A 16,670-nucleotide genomic window follows, 5' to 3' on the forward strand; every position below is an offset into this window, starting at 1 on the left:
ACATGATAAAATCAAGACAGAGAGGTTAACCAGCTCACTTGCATGGCTGCAGAGTTAAGAGGTGGAGAAAGAGATTCTGATCAAGGCTGACTTCTGAGTCCCTGTTCTCCAGCTCATGCTAAGAGTGCCGAGAGAGCCTTACAATAAAATGCCCACAGACCTCATCCAAATGGGAGCCAAACACACAAAACCTCACACACCTACTCAGGAGCAAGAAGATTTAACCATCTGTCCGTATTAATTTCACTCAACCATTCATTTGGAAGCTAATAGCTTTAGACACTTCTTTGCTCTTAACACAAATAAGATTACTAATTGAGAAAATTAAAAATCAGTCCCGAATCGCCTGGAGGTAGTATTTCAGCTCCGCATTTGCATTTCTGCAGACACCACAACTCTTCAGCTCCCTCCCATGGAAGACCGTCCTCTGTATCCACCCACACACATCTCACACCCATTCTGATTCAAAAAGACAGCAAGGGAGAAGGTCCAGTTTACTTGCTGTAAATTTTCTGGGGACAGCTGTTCTTTATTTTCTTCATTTTGCACATAATTGGCCCTTGGCAGTTGAAGATTAATGTGCAAACGTAGTAAAATATGTTGAAGTCCACTTTGGGCATTTTCCCTCCCACAAAGATGAATACTGAAACTATACATTATCATCTTCTACCGTCTTGAGGCCCCATACAATTCCAGAAGTGCTCTGGAATCAGAAAAATCCTCAAGCCAACTTCAGAACGATTTTCCAAAGACCTAAAACTTTGCTTTCCAAAGAAAGAGAAATTCACTTTTAATTGTGACAATTCAGACTGTCACATCTTAGATGTGCCTTCCTACTTCTATCCCGTGAATTCACAGCTTGTTACAAAGCTGAATTTGATAACTGACAGCTTGCCTAGACCGACATTTTAATGCCATGCTCTAGAAATTAAAGTGAATATTCAAATTATCCACATATGGAAGAATTTTTTAAGAGAAATTCATAAACAGAAGTGGCACACAAATATAGTTTTAAATCATGACAACTATTTAAAGAAGTTTTTAAGCAAAAGAGGCTTACTTTGTTTTTGCACATTTTACAACATATGCACCTGAAAAACGCTGTGTCACCCAGTTCCAAAAAAAAAGACCAGGTATTGGGCATGGGAGGCAGTTCCTTAAGTTCTTTACTTAAGGAAATTATTCTCCAAGCTCTGAAACCTTGAGATTTTTTTCATATGTAACGTGATGTATCTTTCTATCTATGTCTAAAATATTACCCATAATTCAGAAAGATGTTGACAAATTCACGGAGTGAAAACCAATCCTGCAAGTTATTTGAAAGCACTAATTCCAATCACATACAGAAGAATAAATTCTTTCACTAATCTTCCAATAATTTTACAAATTGTTGGAACACATAATATTGCCAATGTGGCATTTTCAGCAGATCTCTGAATACTCAAGCAAAAAGCAATTGCTTATTGAGTGTTTACTATGTGTGCAAGACATTGTACTTAGAAATGAGAAGAGGCAAGCAAAGGATAAATAAGACATTTTCTCTACTCCAAGGGAAAAGCAAAGTTCCAGAAACAAAATAAATATGTGAGACACAGTTAACGACACCAGGCAATAGAAGTGCCAAAAGAAGAACGTGCACATCTCGGGATTAAAACAATCCAGAGACAAAGCGAGACGGAGGCATGGACATATATACACTACCAAACGTAAGGTAGATAGCTAGCGGGAAGCAGCCGCATAGCACAGGGAGATCAGCTCCGTGCTCTGTGACCGCCTGGAGGGGTGGGATAGGGAGGGTGGGAGGGAGACGCAAGAGGGAAGAGATAGGGGGACATCTGTATATGTATAACTGATTCACTTTGTTGTACAGCAGAAACTAACACACCATTGTAAAGCAACTATACTCCAATAAAGTTGTAAAAAAAAAAAAAAAAACAATCCAGGGGAAGGATGGAAAGAGGAAATAAAGAGATACATTTATGAGTAGGAAAATCTACTATTACCAAAATTAGCTCTTTTGACCTTCCCAAACGTGGGTGGGAGTAGATAGTGAGAATGAACTTCCTAGTTCCGGTCTTTTAGAGACTAAGGGTCTGAAAGGTTAACAAAGTTTTACCAAACTACAACTTTCCAAAATGCCTCCCTTATGGCACCACTTTGGAATGTAAATCTACAAACCCTTGTCACCCACAGAAAGGTAAACTTTCCACAGAGGAACCTGAGTGCCACCTCTCCCCCACACGCCTCTGCAGCCCCTCCTCCAGTCTCACCCAATGCCTCTCAGGTCCCAGATGCAGCACATCCTTTCAAACACCTCCACTTCAACACCCACTCTTTTCCCTGCCAAGACTCCTTGCTCCTGACACCCTGCCAATGTGCACCTAGAACAGTTCCCCCTCGTACGTTAGAAGGCAGCCCGACTGCTGGGTCCTCGAGGAAGCCTGGAGTCAGTGGTATTTCAGAGGCCCAGGAGGGGCAAAGGAAAAGACTGGACCCATCATCATCTTCCAGGGGTGCAGGCGCCTGGAACAGCAGACCCCATCATGACAGCGCCATGGCTCAGAGTGGCTGCACAAACAATGCCCGAGAGGGTGTATAAACTGCTTGAGAACACTGGCGTCTTCTCCCACAGAGGGAGAAACTACCACAGGGCATCAGAAACTAGGCATCATGCAGAGATGGTAGGTAGCAGGGGCTAGAAGCGAAGCAGTGAGATGAGTGAACACTTCTGAATTTGCCTTGGATTAACCTACAAGCATCTAGATTCGAACCGTCCTTGACTTCTGATGCACTGAAACTTGGCCACTTTGAGACATTTTGTGATTTCTTCTCTTAACCTCACTTTTTAGGGTGGAGGTTGTATCCTACATCAACTATGCTCTCTCTTGTAATCCCAAAAGTTACATGGATGCAGGACCTGGAGCCCTCATAAACTCTACTTTCTCAGGAAAGCTTCTTCTATCCCCTAAGAAGTAGAAGATGAGAAAACTCCTGTCTCCACTTGTCTGTTCTTACTGGACCTCTCACTGTCCACCGCAGAAGCCTGGCCACCAAGGATTCTGATTCAACAAAGATGACTGAGCCCAGGCATCTGCATTTTCAAGAAGCACCCTGGTGATCCTAATATATTTCATCAGGTCTGCCAGGGACCTGTGAGTTTCCCTGATATCCTTTGTTTCCCAAACTAAAACTTGAAGGTGAAATTCCTTGCAGAACTCTGATTCTCTGTGTACAACCAACTGCTCCAGATGACTACATCTTCCTCTGCTCAATCACTTGGACGTATCCGTGCTGCCCGACCCCAGCGCCAAATCGATCATCCTCAATCAGTTACCTCCCCTATGGAATACTCCAACCTAGGCAGAATTCTGGGTCATTCCACATACGGCTACTAATACTGGTTTTTATATTTACCTTTCTAATAAGCCTGCTACTCTGCTATCCGCTACCCTCTAGTACTTACCCAGGTCCTTGTCAATTAAATGCAAATACCTGAGTACTTCTTTACCTCTGTTTCTTCATGCTTCCTTTCCATCTGGCTTGTTCTGTTTCCACAACTTTGCTGACATCTCTCTAAATGCTAAAATATACTGTTCTACTCCTTTAAATCCAAAGAAGGCTGTTCCTAAACACAGTCCCCTCAATTAAGATCAAGTACTCAGCAATCCATCGACATGCATTCAAATTCCCTTGATCCATGCAAAATTGTAACACTTTAATTTTAGTACCCGGTATACTTAAATTACAAATATCTGTATTTTGTCTACCATTCATGGATCAAGCATTATATGTAACCAGCCTTTAATATGTATCTCAACGGTCTAGAGCAAGGCTACTTATAAATACACTCCATGATTGCTCAATAAATACTGGTTGACTGGCTTCAGATGAGAACTAGGGTTTAACTATGATACGTCACCTGTTACTGAGGGAAGGAAAAGAACACTGTGCTACTTTCTTGGGAAGTTTTCTGTTTTGTTTGTCTGGGTTTAGGTTGGGTTATTTTTAAAAAGAAGTTGAAAGCTCCCCATGTAACAGGACACTTCAAAGATAACAACTGTGTATTCCATTGCTCCAACACAGAAGAAACTGCCATTAGGACAGTGGTGACTAAACTTTACTAAGTATTAGCATCACCTCAGGAGCGTTGAAAATGCCAACTTCCTAGTTCACACCTGACAGCGATGAAATCAGACTGACTGGGTGTGAGAGCCTGGCAGCAGTGTTGTTTAAAGATCCCAGGGGAGGGCTTCCCTGGTGGTACAGTGGTTGAGAGTCCGCCTACTGATGCAGGGGACACGGGTTTGTGCCCCGGTCCGGGAAGATCCCACATGCCACAGAGCGGCTGGGCCTGTGAGCCATGGCCGCTGAGCCTGCGCGTCTGGAGCCTGTGCTCCTCAACGGGAGAGGCCACAACAGTGAGAGGCCCGCATACCACAAAAAAAAAAAAAAAAAAAAAAGATCCCAGGTGATTCCACTGCACAGCAATGTTTGAGAGCTGCTTTAGCAAGTCCTTCAGCTTGGAAAACATAAGCAATACTTTCCCAGTGGTAGTTAGATTGCCTGGATCCATTAAGAGCTGGTTCACATCATTGACAAATACTCGGTAAATGGATGAAAGATCAGTTGATCTGACTCCCAAAGGTGCCTTACCTTCATGAACAAACAACTCTAAGGAAAAGAAGAGTATGATCTGTTAACTGACACTGATACTGTAGTGAAATGGGGTTTGCTTTGATGCCAAAAGTACAGTAAATGCTAACAGTCCCATTTGGCCAATACAGATTATATTATATGTGTCATATATTATATATGTTATCTATATTAGTATGTGAGTACTCTAAAAATGTTACCTTTTCTTAGGGTACTGAAGACTATAGTAAATTTTAGACATTTGTCTGATGCTTTGCAAATATTTAACTGATGGCACAAACAAAGTAGATAAAAACACCAAATGCTATTTTTAAAAGAACATGGAAGGGCTTCCCTGGTGGCGCAGTGGTTAAGAATCTGCCTGCCAGTGCAGGAGACACGGGTTCAAGCCCTGGTCCGGGAAGATCCCACATGCCACAGAGCAAGTAAGCCTGTGCACCACAACTACTGAGCCTGCGCTCTAGAGCCCGTAAGCCACAAGTACTGAAGCCCGCGCACCTAGAGCCCATGCTCCGCATCAAGAGAAGCCACTGCAGTTAGAAGCCTATGCACCGCAACGAAGAGTGGCCCCCGCTCGCAGCAACTAGAGAAAGCCCGTGTGCAGTAACAAAGACCCAGCTCAGCCAAAAATAAATTATTTAATTTATTTATAAAAAAATAAATAAATAAAAATAAAAGAACATGGTAGGTAAACGGTACACTAACTGCTTTAACCAAAACATACGAAATGGTAGTTTTCAGACAATGATAGTCATGTTTAAAACACTGAAAAAAGTGATTAGAAATAATTCTTCAATCAGGTATCATTAAATGCCTTTGGACATAGGCATGCAGACCCACAAAGTACACACAGTGGTCATTAATGTTATCCACCAAATATTCCTGGCTGTGTACTTTCCAGGCTCCTGGTAGGGTCGTGCTATGCAGACTCACTGGGGTTGAGTGGGGCCATGTGGCCATTTCTGACCATTCAATTGTGAGCAAATGACTCACTTCAAGGCCAGAGTACTCACTTGTTGGTCCAAAGCCCTCCAGGCAAGGCAACCAGGAACCTGGAAGCCCAGATATCAGTGAAGGGCAAAGCCCTCCTACCAACGTCTGAGTGAGAAATAAGTCTTGTTGTCTTAAGCCACAGAGAATTTCAGGTTTCCTGTTACAGGAACATAAACTAGCTTTATCCTGACTGATGAAAAGAAGTGATGCAGGGGCACCTTCAAGATGGCGGAGGAGGAACACAAAGAGATCACCTTCCTCCCCACAAATACATCAAAAATACATCTATACGTGGAACAACTCCTACAGAACGCCTACTGAACGCTGACAGAAGACCTCAGACCCCCCAAAAGGCAAGAACCTCCACACGTACCTGGGTAGGGCAAAAGAAAAAAGAATAAACAGAGACAAAAGGATAGGGACGGGACCTGCACCAGTGGGAGGGAGCTGTGAAGGAGGAAAGTCTTTCCACACACTACAAGCCCCTTCGCGGGCGGAGACTGCGGGTGGTGGAGGGGGAAAGCTTCGGAGTAGCGGAGGAGAGCGCAGCCACAGGGGTGCGGAGGGCAAAGCGGAGAGATTCCGGCACAGAGGATCGGTGGGCACACGCCAGCCCGAGAGGCTTGTCTGCTCACCCGCTGGGGCGGGCGGGGGCTGGGAGCTAAGGCTCGGGCTTCGGTCGGATCCCAGGGAGAAGACTGGTGTTGGCTGCGTGAACACAGCCTGAAGGGGGCTAGTGTGCCACAGCTAGCTGGGAGGGAGTCCGGGAAAAAGTCTGGAGCTGCCGAAGAGGCAGGGGAGCATTGTTTCAGGGTGCATGAGGAGAGGGGGTTCCTTCCCTGCTTGCCCACAAAAGGCAGAGCACCACCTAAACAAGCTCCAGAGACGGGTGCGAGCCGCAGCTATCAGCTCAGACACCAGAGACGGGCATGAAACACTAATGCTGCTGCTGCAGCCACCAAGGATCCTGTGTGCAAGCACAGCTCTCTATCCACACTCCCCAGCACCCTGAGCCTGTGCAGCCCGCCACTGTCAGGGTCCCATGATCCAGGGACAACTTCCCCGGGAGAACACACAGTACACCTGAGGCTGTTGCAAAATCACACCCACCTATGCCACCACAAGATCGCCAGCATTCCAATTATAGCTATCCTACCCTTCCCTCCCCCTGGCCTGAGTGAGCAAGAGCCCCCTAATCAGCCACTGCTTTAACCCCATCCTGTATGGGCATGGAACAGATGCCTGAGGGCGACCTACATGCACAGGTGGAGCCAAAACCAAACCTGAACCCCAGGAGCTGTGTGAACAAAGAACAGAAAGGGAAATGTCTCCCAGCAGCCGCAGGAGCAGCGGATTAAATCTCCACAATCAATTTGACATACCCTGCTTCTGTGGAATACCTGAAGAGACAATGAATCATACCAAAATTGAGGCGGTAGACTTTGTGGGCAACTGTCTGCAACTGACTTGTTTCTGATTTTTATGTTTCTTTTAGTATAGTTTTTAGCACTTATTATCATTGGTGGATTTGTTTACTGGTTTGGTTGCTCTCTTCTTTTTTATTATTATTATTACTTTTTTATTTTTTTATTTTAATAATTTTACTTTTTAAAAATATTTATTTTTATTTATTTTTCTCCCTTTTCTTCTGAGCTGTGTGGCTGACAGGGTCTTGGTGCTCCAGCCTGAAGTCAGGCCTGAGCCTCTGAGGTGGGAGAGAAGAATTCAGGACACTGGACCACCAGAGACCTCCTGGCCACACATAATATCAATTGGCGAAGGCTCTCCCAGAGATCTCCGTCTCAAAGCTAAGACCCAGCTCCACCCAATGGACAGCAAACTCCAGTGCTGGACACCCCATGCAAAACAACTAGCAAGACAGGAGGACAACCCCACCCATTAGCAGAGAGGCTGCCTAAAAGCATAGTAAGTTCACAGACACCCTAAAACACACCACCGAACACACCCTTGCCCACCAGAAAGACAAGATCGAGCCCCACCCACCAGAACACAGGCACCAGTCCCCTCTACCAGGAAGCCTACACAACTCACTGAACCAACCTTACCCACTGGGGGCAGACACCAAAAACAACGGGAACTATGAACCTGCAGCCTACCGAAAGGAGACCTCAAACACAGTAAGTTAAACAAAATGAGAAGACAGAGAAATATGCAGATGAAGAAGCAAGGTAAAAAGCCACCAAACCAAAAATATGAAGAGGAAATAGACAGTCTACCTGAAAAATAATTCAGACTAATGACAGTAAAGATATCCAAAATCTTGGAAATAGAATAGAGAAAATACAAGAAATGTTTAACAAGGACCTAGAAGAAATAAAGAGCAAACAAACAATGATGAACAGCACTATAAATGAAATTTAAAATTCTCTAGAAGGAATCAATAGCAGAATAACTGAGGCAGAAGAATGGATAAGTGACCTGGAAGATAAAATAGTGGAAATAACTACTGCAGAGCACAATAAAGAAAAAAGAATGAAAAGAATTGACGACAGTCTCAGAGACCTCTGGGACAACATTAAATGCACCAACATTCAAATGATAGGGGTCCCAAAAGAAGAAGAGAAAAAGAAAGGGTCTGAGAAAATATTTGAAGAAATTATAGTCAAAAACTTCCCTAACATGGGAAAGGAAATAGTCAATCAAGTGCAAGAAACACAGAGAGGCCCACACAGGATAAATCCAAGGAGAAACACAGCAAGACACATATTAATCAAACTATCAAAAATTAAATACAAAGAAAAAATGTTAAAAGCAGCAAGGGAAAAACAACAAATAACATACAAGGGAATCCTCATAAAGTTAACAGCTGATCTTTCAGCAGAATCTCTGCAAGCCAAAAGGGAGTGGCAGGACATATTTAAAGTGATGAAAGGGAAAAACCAACAACCAAGATTACTCTACACAGCAAGGATATCATTCAGACTTGACAGAGAAATTAAAACCTTTACAGACAAGCAAAAGTTAAGAAAATTCAGCAACACCAAACCAGCTTTACAACATATGCTAAAGGAACTTCACTAGGCAGGAAATACAAGAGAAGGAAAACACATACAAAACAAACCAAAAACAATTAAGAAAATGGTAATAGGAACATACATATTGATAATTACCTTAAATGTAAATGGATTAAATGCTCCAAGCAAAAGACACAGACTGGCTGAATGGATACAAAAACAAGACCCATATACATGCTGTCTACAAGAGACCCACCTCAGACCTAGGGACACATACAGACTGAAAATGAGGGGATGGAAAAAGATATTCCAGGCAAATGGAAATCAAAAGAAAGCTGAGGTAGCAATTCAAATATCAGACAAAATAGACTTTAAAGACTATTAGAAGAGACAAAGAAGGACACTACATAATGATCAAAGGATCAATCTAAGAAGAAGATATAACAATTGTAAATATTTATGCATCTAACACAGGAGCACCTCAATACATAAGGCAAATGCTAATAGCCATAAAAAGAGAAACTGACAGTAACACAACAATAGTAGGAGACTTTAACACCCCACTTTCACCAATGGACAGATCATCCAAAATGAAAATAAATAAGGAAACACAAGCTTTAAATGACACATTAAACAAGATAGACTTAATTGATACTTACAGGACATTCCATCCAAAAACAACAGAATACACCTTCTTCTCAAATGCTCATGGAACTTTCTCCAGGACAGATCATATCTTGGGTCACAAATCAAGTCTTGGGAAATTTAAGAAAACTGAAATTGTATCAAGTATCTTTTCTGACCACAACACTATGAGACTAGATATTACAGGAAAAAAACCTGCAAAAAATACAAATACCTGGAGGCTAAACAATACACTACTAAATAACCAAGAGAACACTGAAGAAATCAAAGAGGAAATCAAAAAATACCTAGAAAAAAATGACAATGAAAACATGATGATCCAAAACCTACGGAATGCAGCAAAAGCAGTTCTAAGAAGGAAGTTTATAGCAATACAATCCTACCTCAAGAAACAAGAAAAATCTCAAATAATCTAACCTTATACCTAAAGCAATTAGAGAAAGAAGAGAAAAAAACCCAAAGTTAGCAGGAGGAAAGAAATCATAAAGATCAGATCAGAAACAAATGAAAAAGAAAGGAAGGAAACAATAGCAAAGATCAATAAAACTAAAAGCTGGTTCTTTGAGAAGATAAACAAAACGGATAAACCATTAGCCAGACTCATCAAGAAAAAAAGGGAAAAGACTCAAAGCAACAGAATTAGAAATGAAAAAGGAGAAGTAACAACGGACACTGCAGAAATACAAAGGATCAGGAGAGATTATTACAAGCAACTCTATGCCAATAAAATGGACAACCTGGAAGAAATGGACAAATTCTTAGATAAGTACAACCTTCCAATACTGAACCAGGAAGAAATAGAAAATATGAACAGACCAATCACAAGCACTGAAATTGAAACTGTGATTAAAAATCATCCTACAAACAAAAGCCCAGGACCAGATGGCTTCACAGGACAATTCTATCAAACATTTAGAGAAGAGCTAACACCTATCCTTCTCAAACTCTTTCAAAATATAGCAGAGGGAGGAACACTCCCAAACTCATTCTGCAAGGCCACTATCACCCTGATAACAACACCAGACAAAGATGTCGCAAAGAAAGAAAACTATAGGCCAATATCACTGATGAATATAGATGCAAAAATCCTCAACAAAATACTAGCAAACAGAATCCAACAGCACATTGAAAGGATCATACACCAGGATCAAATGGGGTTTATCTCAGGAATGCAAACATTTTTCAATATATGCATATCAATCAATGTGATACACCATATTAACAAATTGAAGGATAAAAACCATATGATAATCTCAATAGATGCAGAAAAAGCTTTTGACAAAATTCAACACCCATTTATGATTAAAAAAAAAAAAAAACTCTCCAGGTAGTAGGCATAGAGGGAACCTACCTCAACATAATAAAGGCCATCTATGACAAACACACAGCCAACATCCTTCTCAGTGGTGAAAAACTGAAACCATTTCCTCTAAGATCAGGAAGAAGACAAGGCTGCCCACTCTCACCACTCTTATTCAACATAGTTTTAGAAATTTTAGCCACATCAGTCAGAGAAGAAAAAGAAATAAAAGGAATCCAAATCGGAAAAGATGTAAAGCATTCATTGTTTGCAGATGACATGATACTATACATAGAGAATCCTAAATATACTACCAGAAAACTACTAGAGCTAATCAATGAATTTGGTCAAGTAGCAGGATACAAAATTAATGCACAGAAATCTCTTGCAATCCTATACACTAAAGATGCAAAATCTGAAAGAGAAATTAATGAAACACTCCCATTTACATTGCAACAAAAAGAATAAAATACCTAGGAATAAACCTACCTAAGGAGACAAAAGACCTGTATGCAGAAAAATGTAAGACACTGAAGAAAGAAATTAAAGATGATACAAACAGATGGAGAGATATACCATGTTTTTGGATTAGAAGAATCAACATTGAGGAAATGACTATACTACCCAAAGCAATCTACAGATTCAATGCAATCCCTCTCAAACTACCAATGGCATTTTTCACAGAACTAGAACAAAAAGTTCACAATTTGTATCGAAACACAAAAGACCCCGAATAGCCAAAGCAATCTTGAGAAAGAAAAAAGGAGCTGAAGGAATCAGGCTCCCTGACTTCTGACTATACTACAAAGCTACAGTAATCGATACACTATGGTACTGGCACAAAAACAGAAATATGGATCAATGGAACAGGATAGAAAGCCCAGAGATAAACCCATGCACATATGGTAACATTATCTTTGATAAAGGAGGCAAGAATATACAGTGGAGAAAAGACAGCCTCTTCAATAAGTGGTGCTCGGAAATCTGGACAGCTACATGTAAAAGAATGTAATTAGAACACTTCCTAACACCATATCCAAAAATAAACTCAAAACGGATTAAAGACCTAAATGTAAGGCCAGACACTATAAAACTCCTAGAGGAAAACATAGGAAGAACACTCTATGACATAAATCACAGCAAGATTCTTTCTGACCCACCCCCCAGAGAAATGCAAATAAAAACAAAAATAAACAAATGGGACCTAATGAAACTTAAAAGCTTTTGCACAGCAAAGGAAACCATAAACAAGACTGAAAGACAACCCTTAGAATGGGAGAAATATTTGCAAACGAAGCAACTGACAAAGGATTTATCTCCAAAATATACAAGCAGCTCATGAAGCTCAGTATCAAAAAACCAAACAACCCAATTCAAAAATGGGCAGAAGACCTAAATAGACATTTCTCTAAAGAAGATATACAAATTGCCAACAAACACATGAAAGGATCCTCAACATCACTAATCATTAGAGAAAGCAAATCAAACTACAATGAGCTATCACCTCACACTGGTCAGAATGGCCACCATCAAAAAATCTACAAACAGTTAATGCTGGAGAGGGTGTGGAGAAAAGGCAACCCTCTTGCGCTGTTGCTGAGAATGTAAATTGATACAGCCACTATGGAGAATAGTATGGAGGTTCCTTAAAAAACTAAAAATAGAACTACCATATGACCCAGCAACCCCACTGCTGGGCGTATACCCTGAGAAAACCATAATTCAAAAAGAGTCATGTACCAAAATGTTCATTGCAGCACTATTTATAATAGCCAGGACATGGAAGCAACCTAAGTGTCCATCAACAGATGAATGGATAAAGAAGATGTGGCACATATATACAATGGAATATTACTCAGCCATAAAAAGAAATGAAATTGAGTTATTTGTAGTGAGGTGGATGGACCTAGAGACTGTCATACACAGTGAAGTAAGTCAGAAAGAGAAAAACAAATTCCGTATGCTAACACATGTATATGGAATCTAAAAAAAAAAAAAAAAAAAAAACAGGAAAGGATGGCGAAGGGCCTAGGGGCAGGACAGGAATGGGGATGCAGATGTAGAAAATGGACTTGGGGACATGGGGAGGAGGAAGGGTGGGCTGGGACGAAGTGAGAGAGCAGCATGGACATATATACACTACCAAACGTAAGGTAAATAGCTAGTGGGAAGCAGCCGCATAGCACAGGCAGATCAGTTCGGTGCTTTCTGACCACCTGGAGGGGTGGGATAGGGAGGGTGGGAGGGAGACGCAAGAGGGAGGGGATATGGAGTTATATGTATACTTACAGCTGACCCACTTTGTTATACAGCAGAAACTAACACAGCATTGTAAAGCAATAATACTACAATAAAGATGTTAAAAAAAAAAAGAAGTGATGCAACAACATCTGTAGCATTTAAAAAAAAAAAAATCAACAGCCATGATAGGTGATGTGGGGAAAATCATTAAGAGCAATAGTCCCTGAGAGCACTTTTAAATTTAGGATAAAAGGCTCAGAGATTCCACACTGTTCCTCATCATATTGAATAACATGAACTGACAGTTGAGTCTTTTAACTCTATTTTTTGTCTATTACTCCATTAAAAACAAAAGGCTTTAGTAATGGAAGACTTTTAGGAACAAAATAATTTGAAAAGAAAAACATATGCTGTTTTGTCTTTTATTTTAGATGGAGAAAATCTAACTTAAAATCTGTAGGCTCATTCTTCTGTAAAGAAAATTCAACAATTTACATATTTATAATAAAAATGCATTCAATACATGCAGATTCTACTATACATATTCCATTCAATGTACATAACACTCCATACAACTACACAGACCAATCCGAAAGCATTCTAGATAGATTTTTTTATCTGGTCAGGCAGAAACAAGTATGTATAAATTATATCCTTTGGGGAAAGAATTTTATTTACCAAAATAATAAGCAGGCAAGTGATACAATGAAGGCTCCTAAGAAGCTCAGGAAAAGGAGAAACATGAATGATGACATGAGAGATATGACAGTCACAGCATCCCAATTTTGGAAATTTCTGAAGCACTAGGAAAAAGAGGAAATTTGTCAGCTCAACCTCAGTGCAGGTTGAAATGAATGAAATTCTGTCATAGCCTGAATTGCCAGTGTTAGAATGGGAAAAAAGCTTTCTGTGGCTTGGGTTTTTATTATCCATGGGCAAATACCCAAATCATACAACAGCTCGTATTCATCTGTTAGCCAGCGCTCTCATTTCACAGGTGGCAGTCCTGGCTTTATAACAAAGACCTTGTTTTGACAGAAAACGTGAGTGCAATGCTTCATCCCGCTAAGTCATCCAAAGTAGGACTGGGATATACAACGTATGAGAGTGAATTAAATATTCAATTGATCCATACTTCACTAGACTCTAAACAAAGAGAAATCCACCCTCCAGAAAGAGCCTGTTTTGCAAAGTTCAATATTTAGTTTCTCCAAAGTCTGCTGGAATGGCTGCAAAGTGCCAGGGCCTTGCTTTTCCTTAGGAACTCTAAACAAGAGACCTTTGAGCTTTTAGTCAGGGGACTAAAATGGGGAGGGATTATCTTTCTTGAAGTTTAAAATGGAAACAACCTAAATATTACCAACAGGTGGATGAATAAGCAAAGTGCAGTATATCCATATAATGAAATACCACCTAGCGATAAAAAGAAATGAGCTAAGGCTACACCCAACAAGATGAATCTCAAAAGCTAAACAAAGACCCCAGACTCAAAAGACAATATACTGCATAATTCCATTCATATAAAATGCTCACAAAAAAAAAGAAAAAAAAAGAACTAAAGTGATGAAAAGCAGCTCAGGAGCTGCCAAGGGTCAAGGAAGGAGTGGAGACTGACTGCAAAGGGGCACAAAGGAATTTTGGGGGGAGATAGAAATATTCTATGATTGTGGTGGTAGTTACACAACTATACACATTTGTCAAAACTCATCAATTTGTACAGTTAAAATCAATGAATTTTACTCTAAGTAAATGATACCTTAATGATGCCAATTTTTAAACTGGAAGCAAACAAGACAATGGAAGATGGAAATATCTTACTAGTGCGTGAACAAGAAGTGATTAAGACTGGTTGTCCCGACACTGCTCATTCTTCTACTGATTCTCATTTTAGCTCTGACTTTGTTTCAATGCAAGGGAGAAACATGTAAATAAAAGGGAAAACCCCACCCTGTCAGAGTAAATGGACAACTGAATCTCTGATGCCTAGAATGTGCATTTTGCATTAATATATTTCATTCTACAACACTTAACCATGCAGTAAGCCTTTGAAATGACCCTTAGATTTTACATACCTATAGCCTCTCTTGAATAAAATGATTCAATCATGTTACCTCGTGTTTCAACTGCACTGATGCATTTTCTAAGAATTGTGAATCCCATCTTATCCAACTGTGCACCTAAAAGAAACAGTTATAAAATATTAAAGGCACAATTAGTTACTCACAATCTCTTCCTTATAAAAATAGGAGAAAATTATTTAAATCCAATATAATTTTTATTTCACTCTTTAAAAATAGAAAGCTAAAGGACACGCATTCCCTGTTTAAATAATGTAAATGAGAATTTCATATCCTAAGAGGAGCATTTACTGGAATTTCAAGACATTTATTACCAACATATATAAATAAACTTGTAATTTAAACTAGGTTTTAAGTTAATAAATATAGTATTTTAAATAGTGGAAAAGAAAGTGACACAAATCTTTAGGGGAAGCTATCTAGAAATAGTTAGCATTTTGCCCAAATTCCAACAACAGCTCAGGTTTGTTTTTTAATTATATATATGAGTGAAAGTTCTTAAGTTTCTTGACAAGCTGGAGAACAGAAAACTTTTCTTTTTTTTTTAACCTAGGGGGAAAATTTTTATAAATACTTTTAAAAAATGGTATTTCAGCCATGAGCTTGAAATTTTTTTCATATTTTATACCATGCCCTAAGCATTTAATATTTTATTATTTTCATAATGAATTTAAAATAGCTGATTCATGTAGCAAACAAAGATTTTGAAAATATAATTTTATATTGTTTTCTAATATGGATACTTAACCATGATTAGGCTGACCTATTGGAATACCCTACTAAAAGGCAATTCTTGTTTCAAAAATGCAATCAGGGAAAGTGAATGCTTTATTCTGTATTTAGGACTCAGGAGCAGGAATACTAAATAACTCTTTGTTCTCAGAGGGGTAGCATGAACAAGTCATGAACATAAACTTTGCAGGTTTAAAACTAAGCTTGGACAGCATTTTAAGGAGGAAAATTGGGCAGTGGTTTACTTCTTTCAGGATCCACTATTCACAACATTTATATAAAATGCAAGTGTTTCTTTCTGCTTAGCAAAACTACTTTTCCAAAACAAGGCATGTTTTCATTTTTCAATAAAAACAAGAAAAGAAAGGAAAAAGAGAAGGGAAGAGGGGAAAAGAGAAAGAGGGAAGAGAAAGAAAAGCAAAAGAAAGGAGGGGAATAAGAGGTACTTCGGGGACTGACAACCTTCCCCGGCACCAGGTCAGTTTCCAGTGGCAGGCTAAGTGAAATGCAAATCATGATCATTTCAAAATCATGGGTATTTAACAATGTTCCCAAACTGTGGACATCTGACAAAGGTAGCTTCATTCCTCCAAAGATATTAAAAGTAGATTCATAAAGAACCCAGCAAATTCGATCACATTTTCACTTTATCTCAGTACAAATCAAGAGTACAGAGCTGGGGATACCTCCTTTTCCTCTAGTGCATACAATGCAAGTGAAAATTATTGTCCTAGAATACCTGAACGTGTTTGGTTGTTGTTTGTTTTATTTTCTAAGGTGCAATGCTATACTATTTGTACAGCCCATACTCGAGACTTTAAGGATAAAGGATATTAAGGGTGGAGGTGAGAAGGGTTGAGAACAGGGGACCACAGGAGTTTACAACTTAGGAAGCTGACAGATGCATAACTGAAACTCTTATGTATTCATTTGTGGCTATAAAAACAAATACCAAAGTGAATTACAGGGAAAGATTTTTTCGGTTTTGTATAGAAAGACTGGGAAGAAAAACGCTCAGAGATGGGAAAGATCAAGGAGGGTTACAGCTGTCCA

The 16,670-nt window shown here is 39.8% G+C and overlaps 1 protein-coding gene across 1 annotated transcript in view; it reads right to left on the reverse strand.

Moving 5' to 3' along the window:
• ARHGAP10 (Rho GTPase activating protein 10) overlaps positions 1-16,670 on the reverse strand; it is a 334,910-nt gene that overhangs the window by 151,496 nt on the left and 166,744 nt on the right. The window contains exon 13 of the mRNA XM_079706406.1: positions 14,919-14,984. Within this exon, the coding sequence (XP_079562532.1) occupies positions 14,919-14,984 (66 nt within the window). The remainder of the gene's footprint in view (positions 1-14,918; positions 14,985-16,670) is intronic.

The sequence above is a fragment of the Hyperoodon ampullatus genome (assembly GCF_949752795.1).
Source record: "Hyperoodon ampullatus genome assembly, chromosome: 1".
Lineage (NCBI taxonomy): Eukaryota > Metazoa > Chordata > Mammalia > Artiodactyla > Ziphiidae > Hyperoodon > Hyperoodon ampullatus.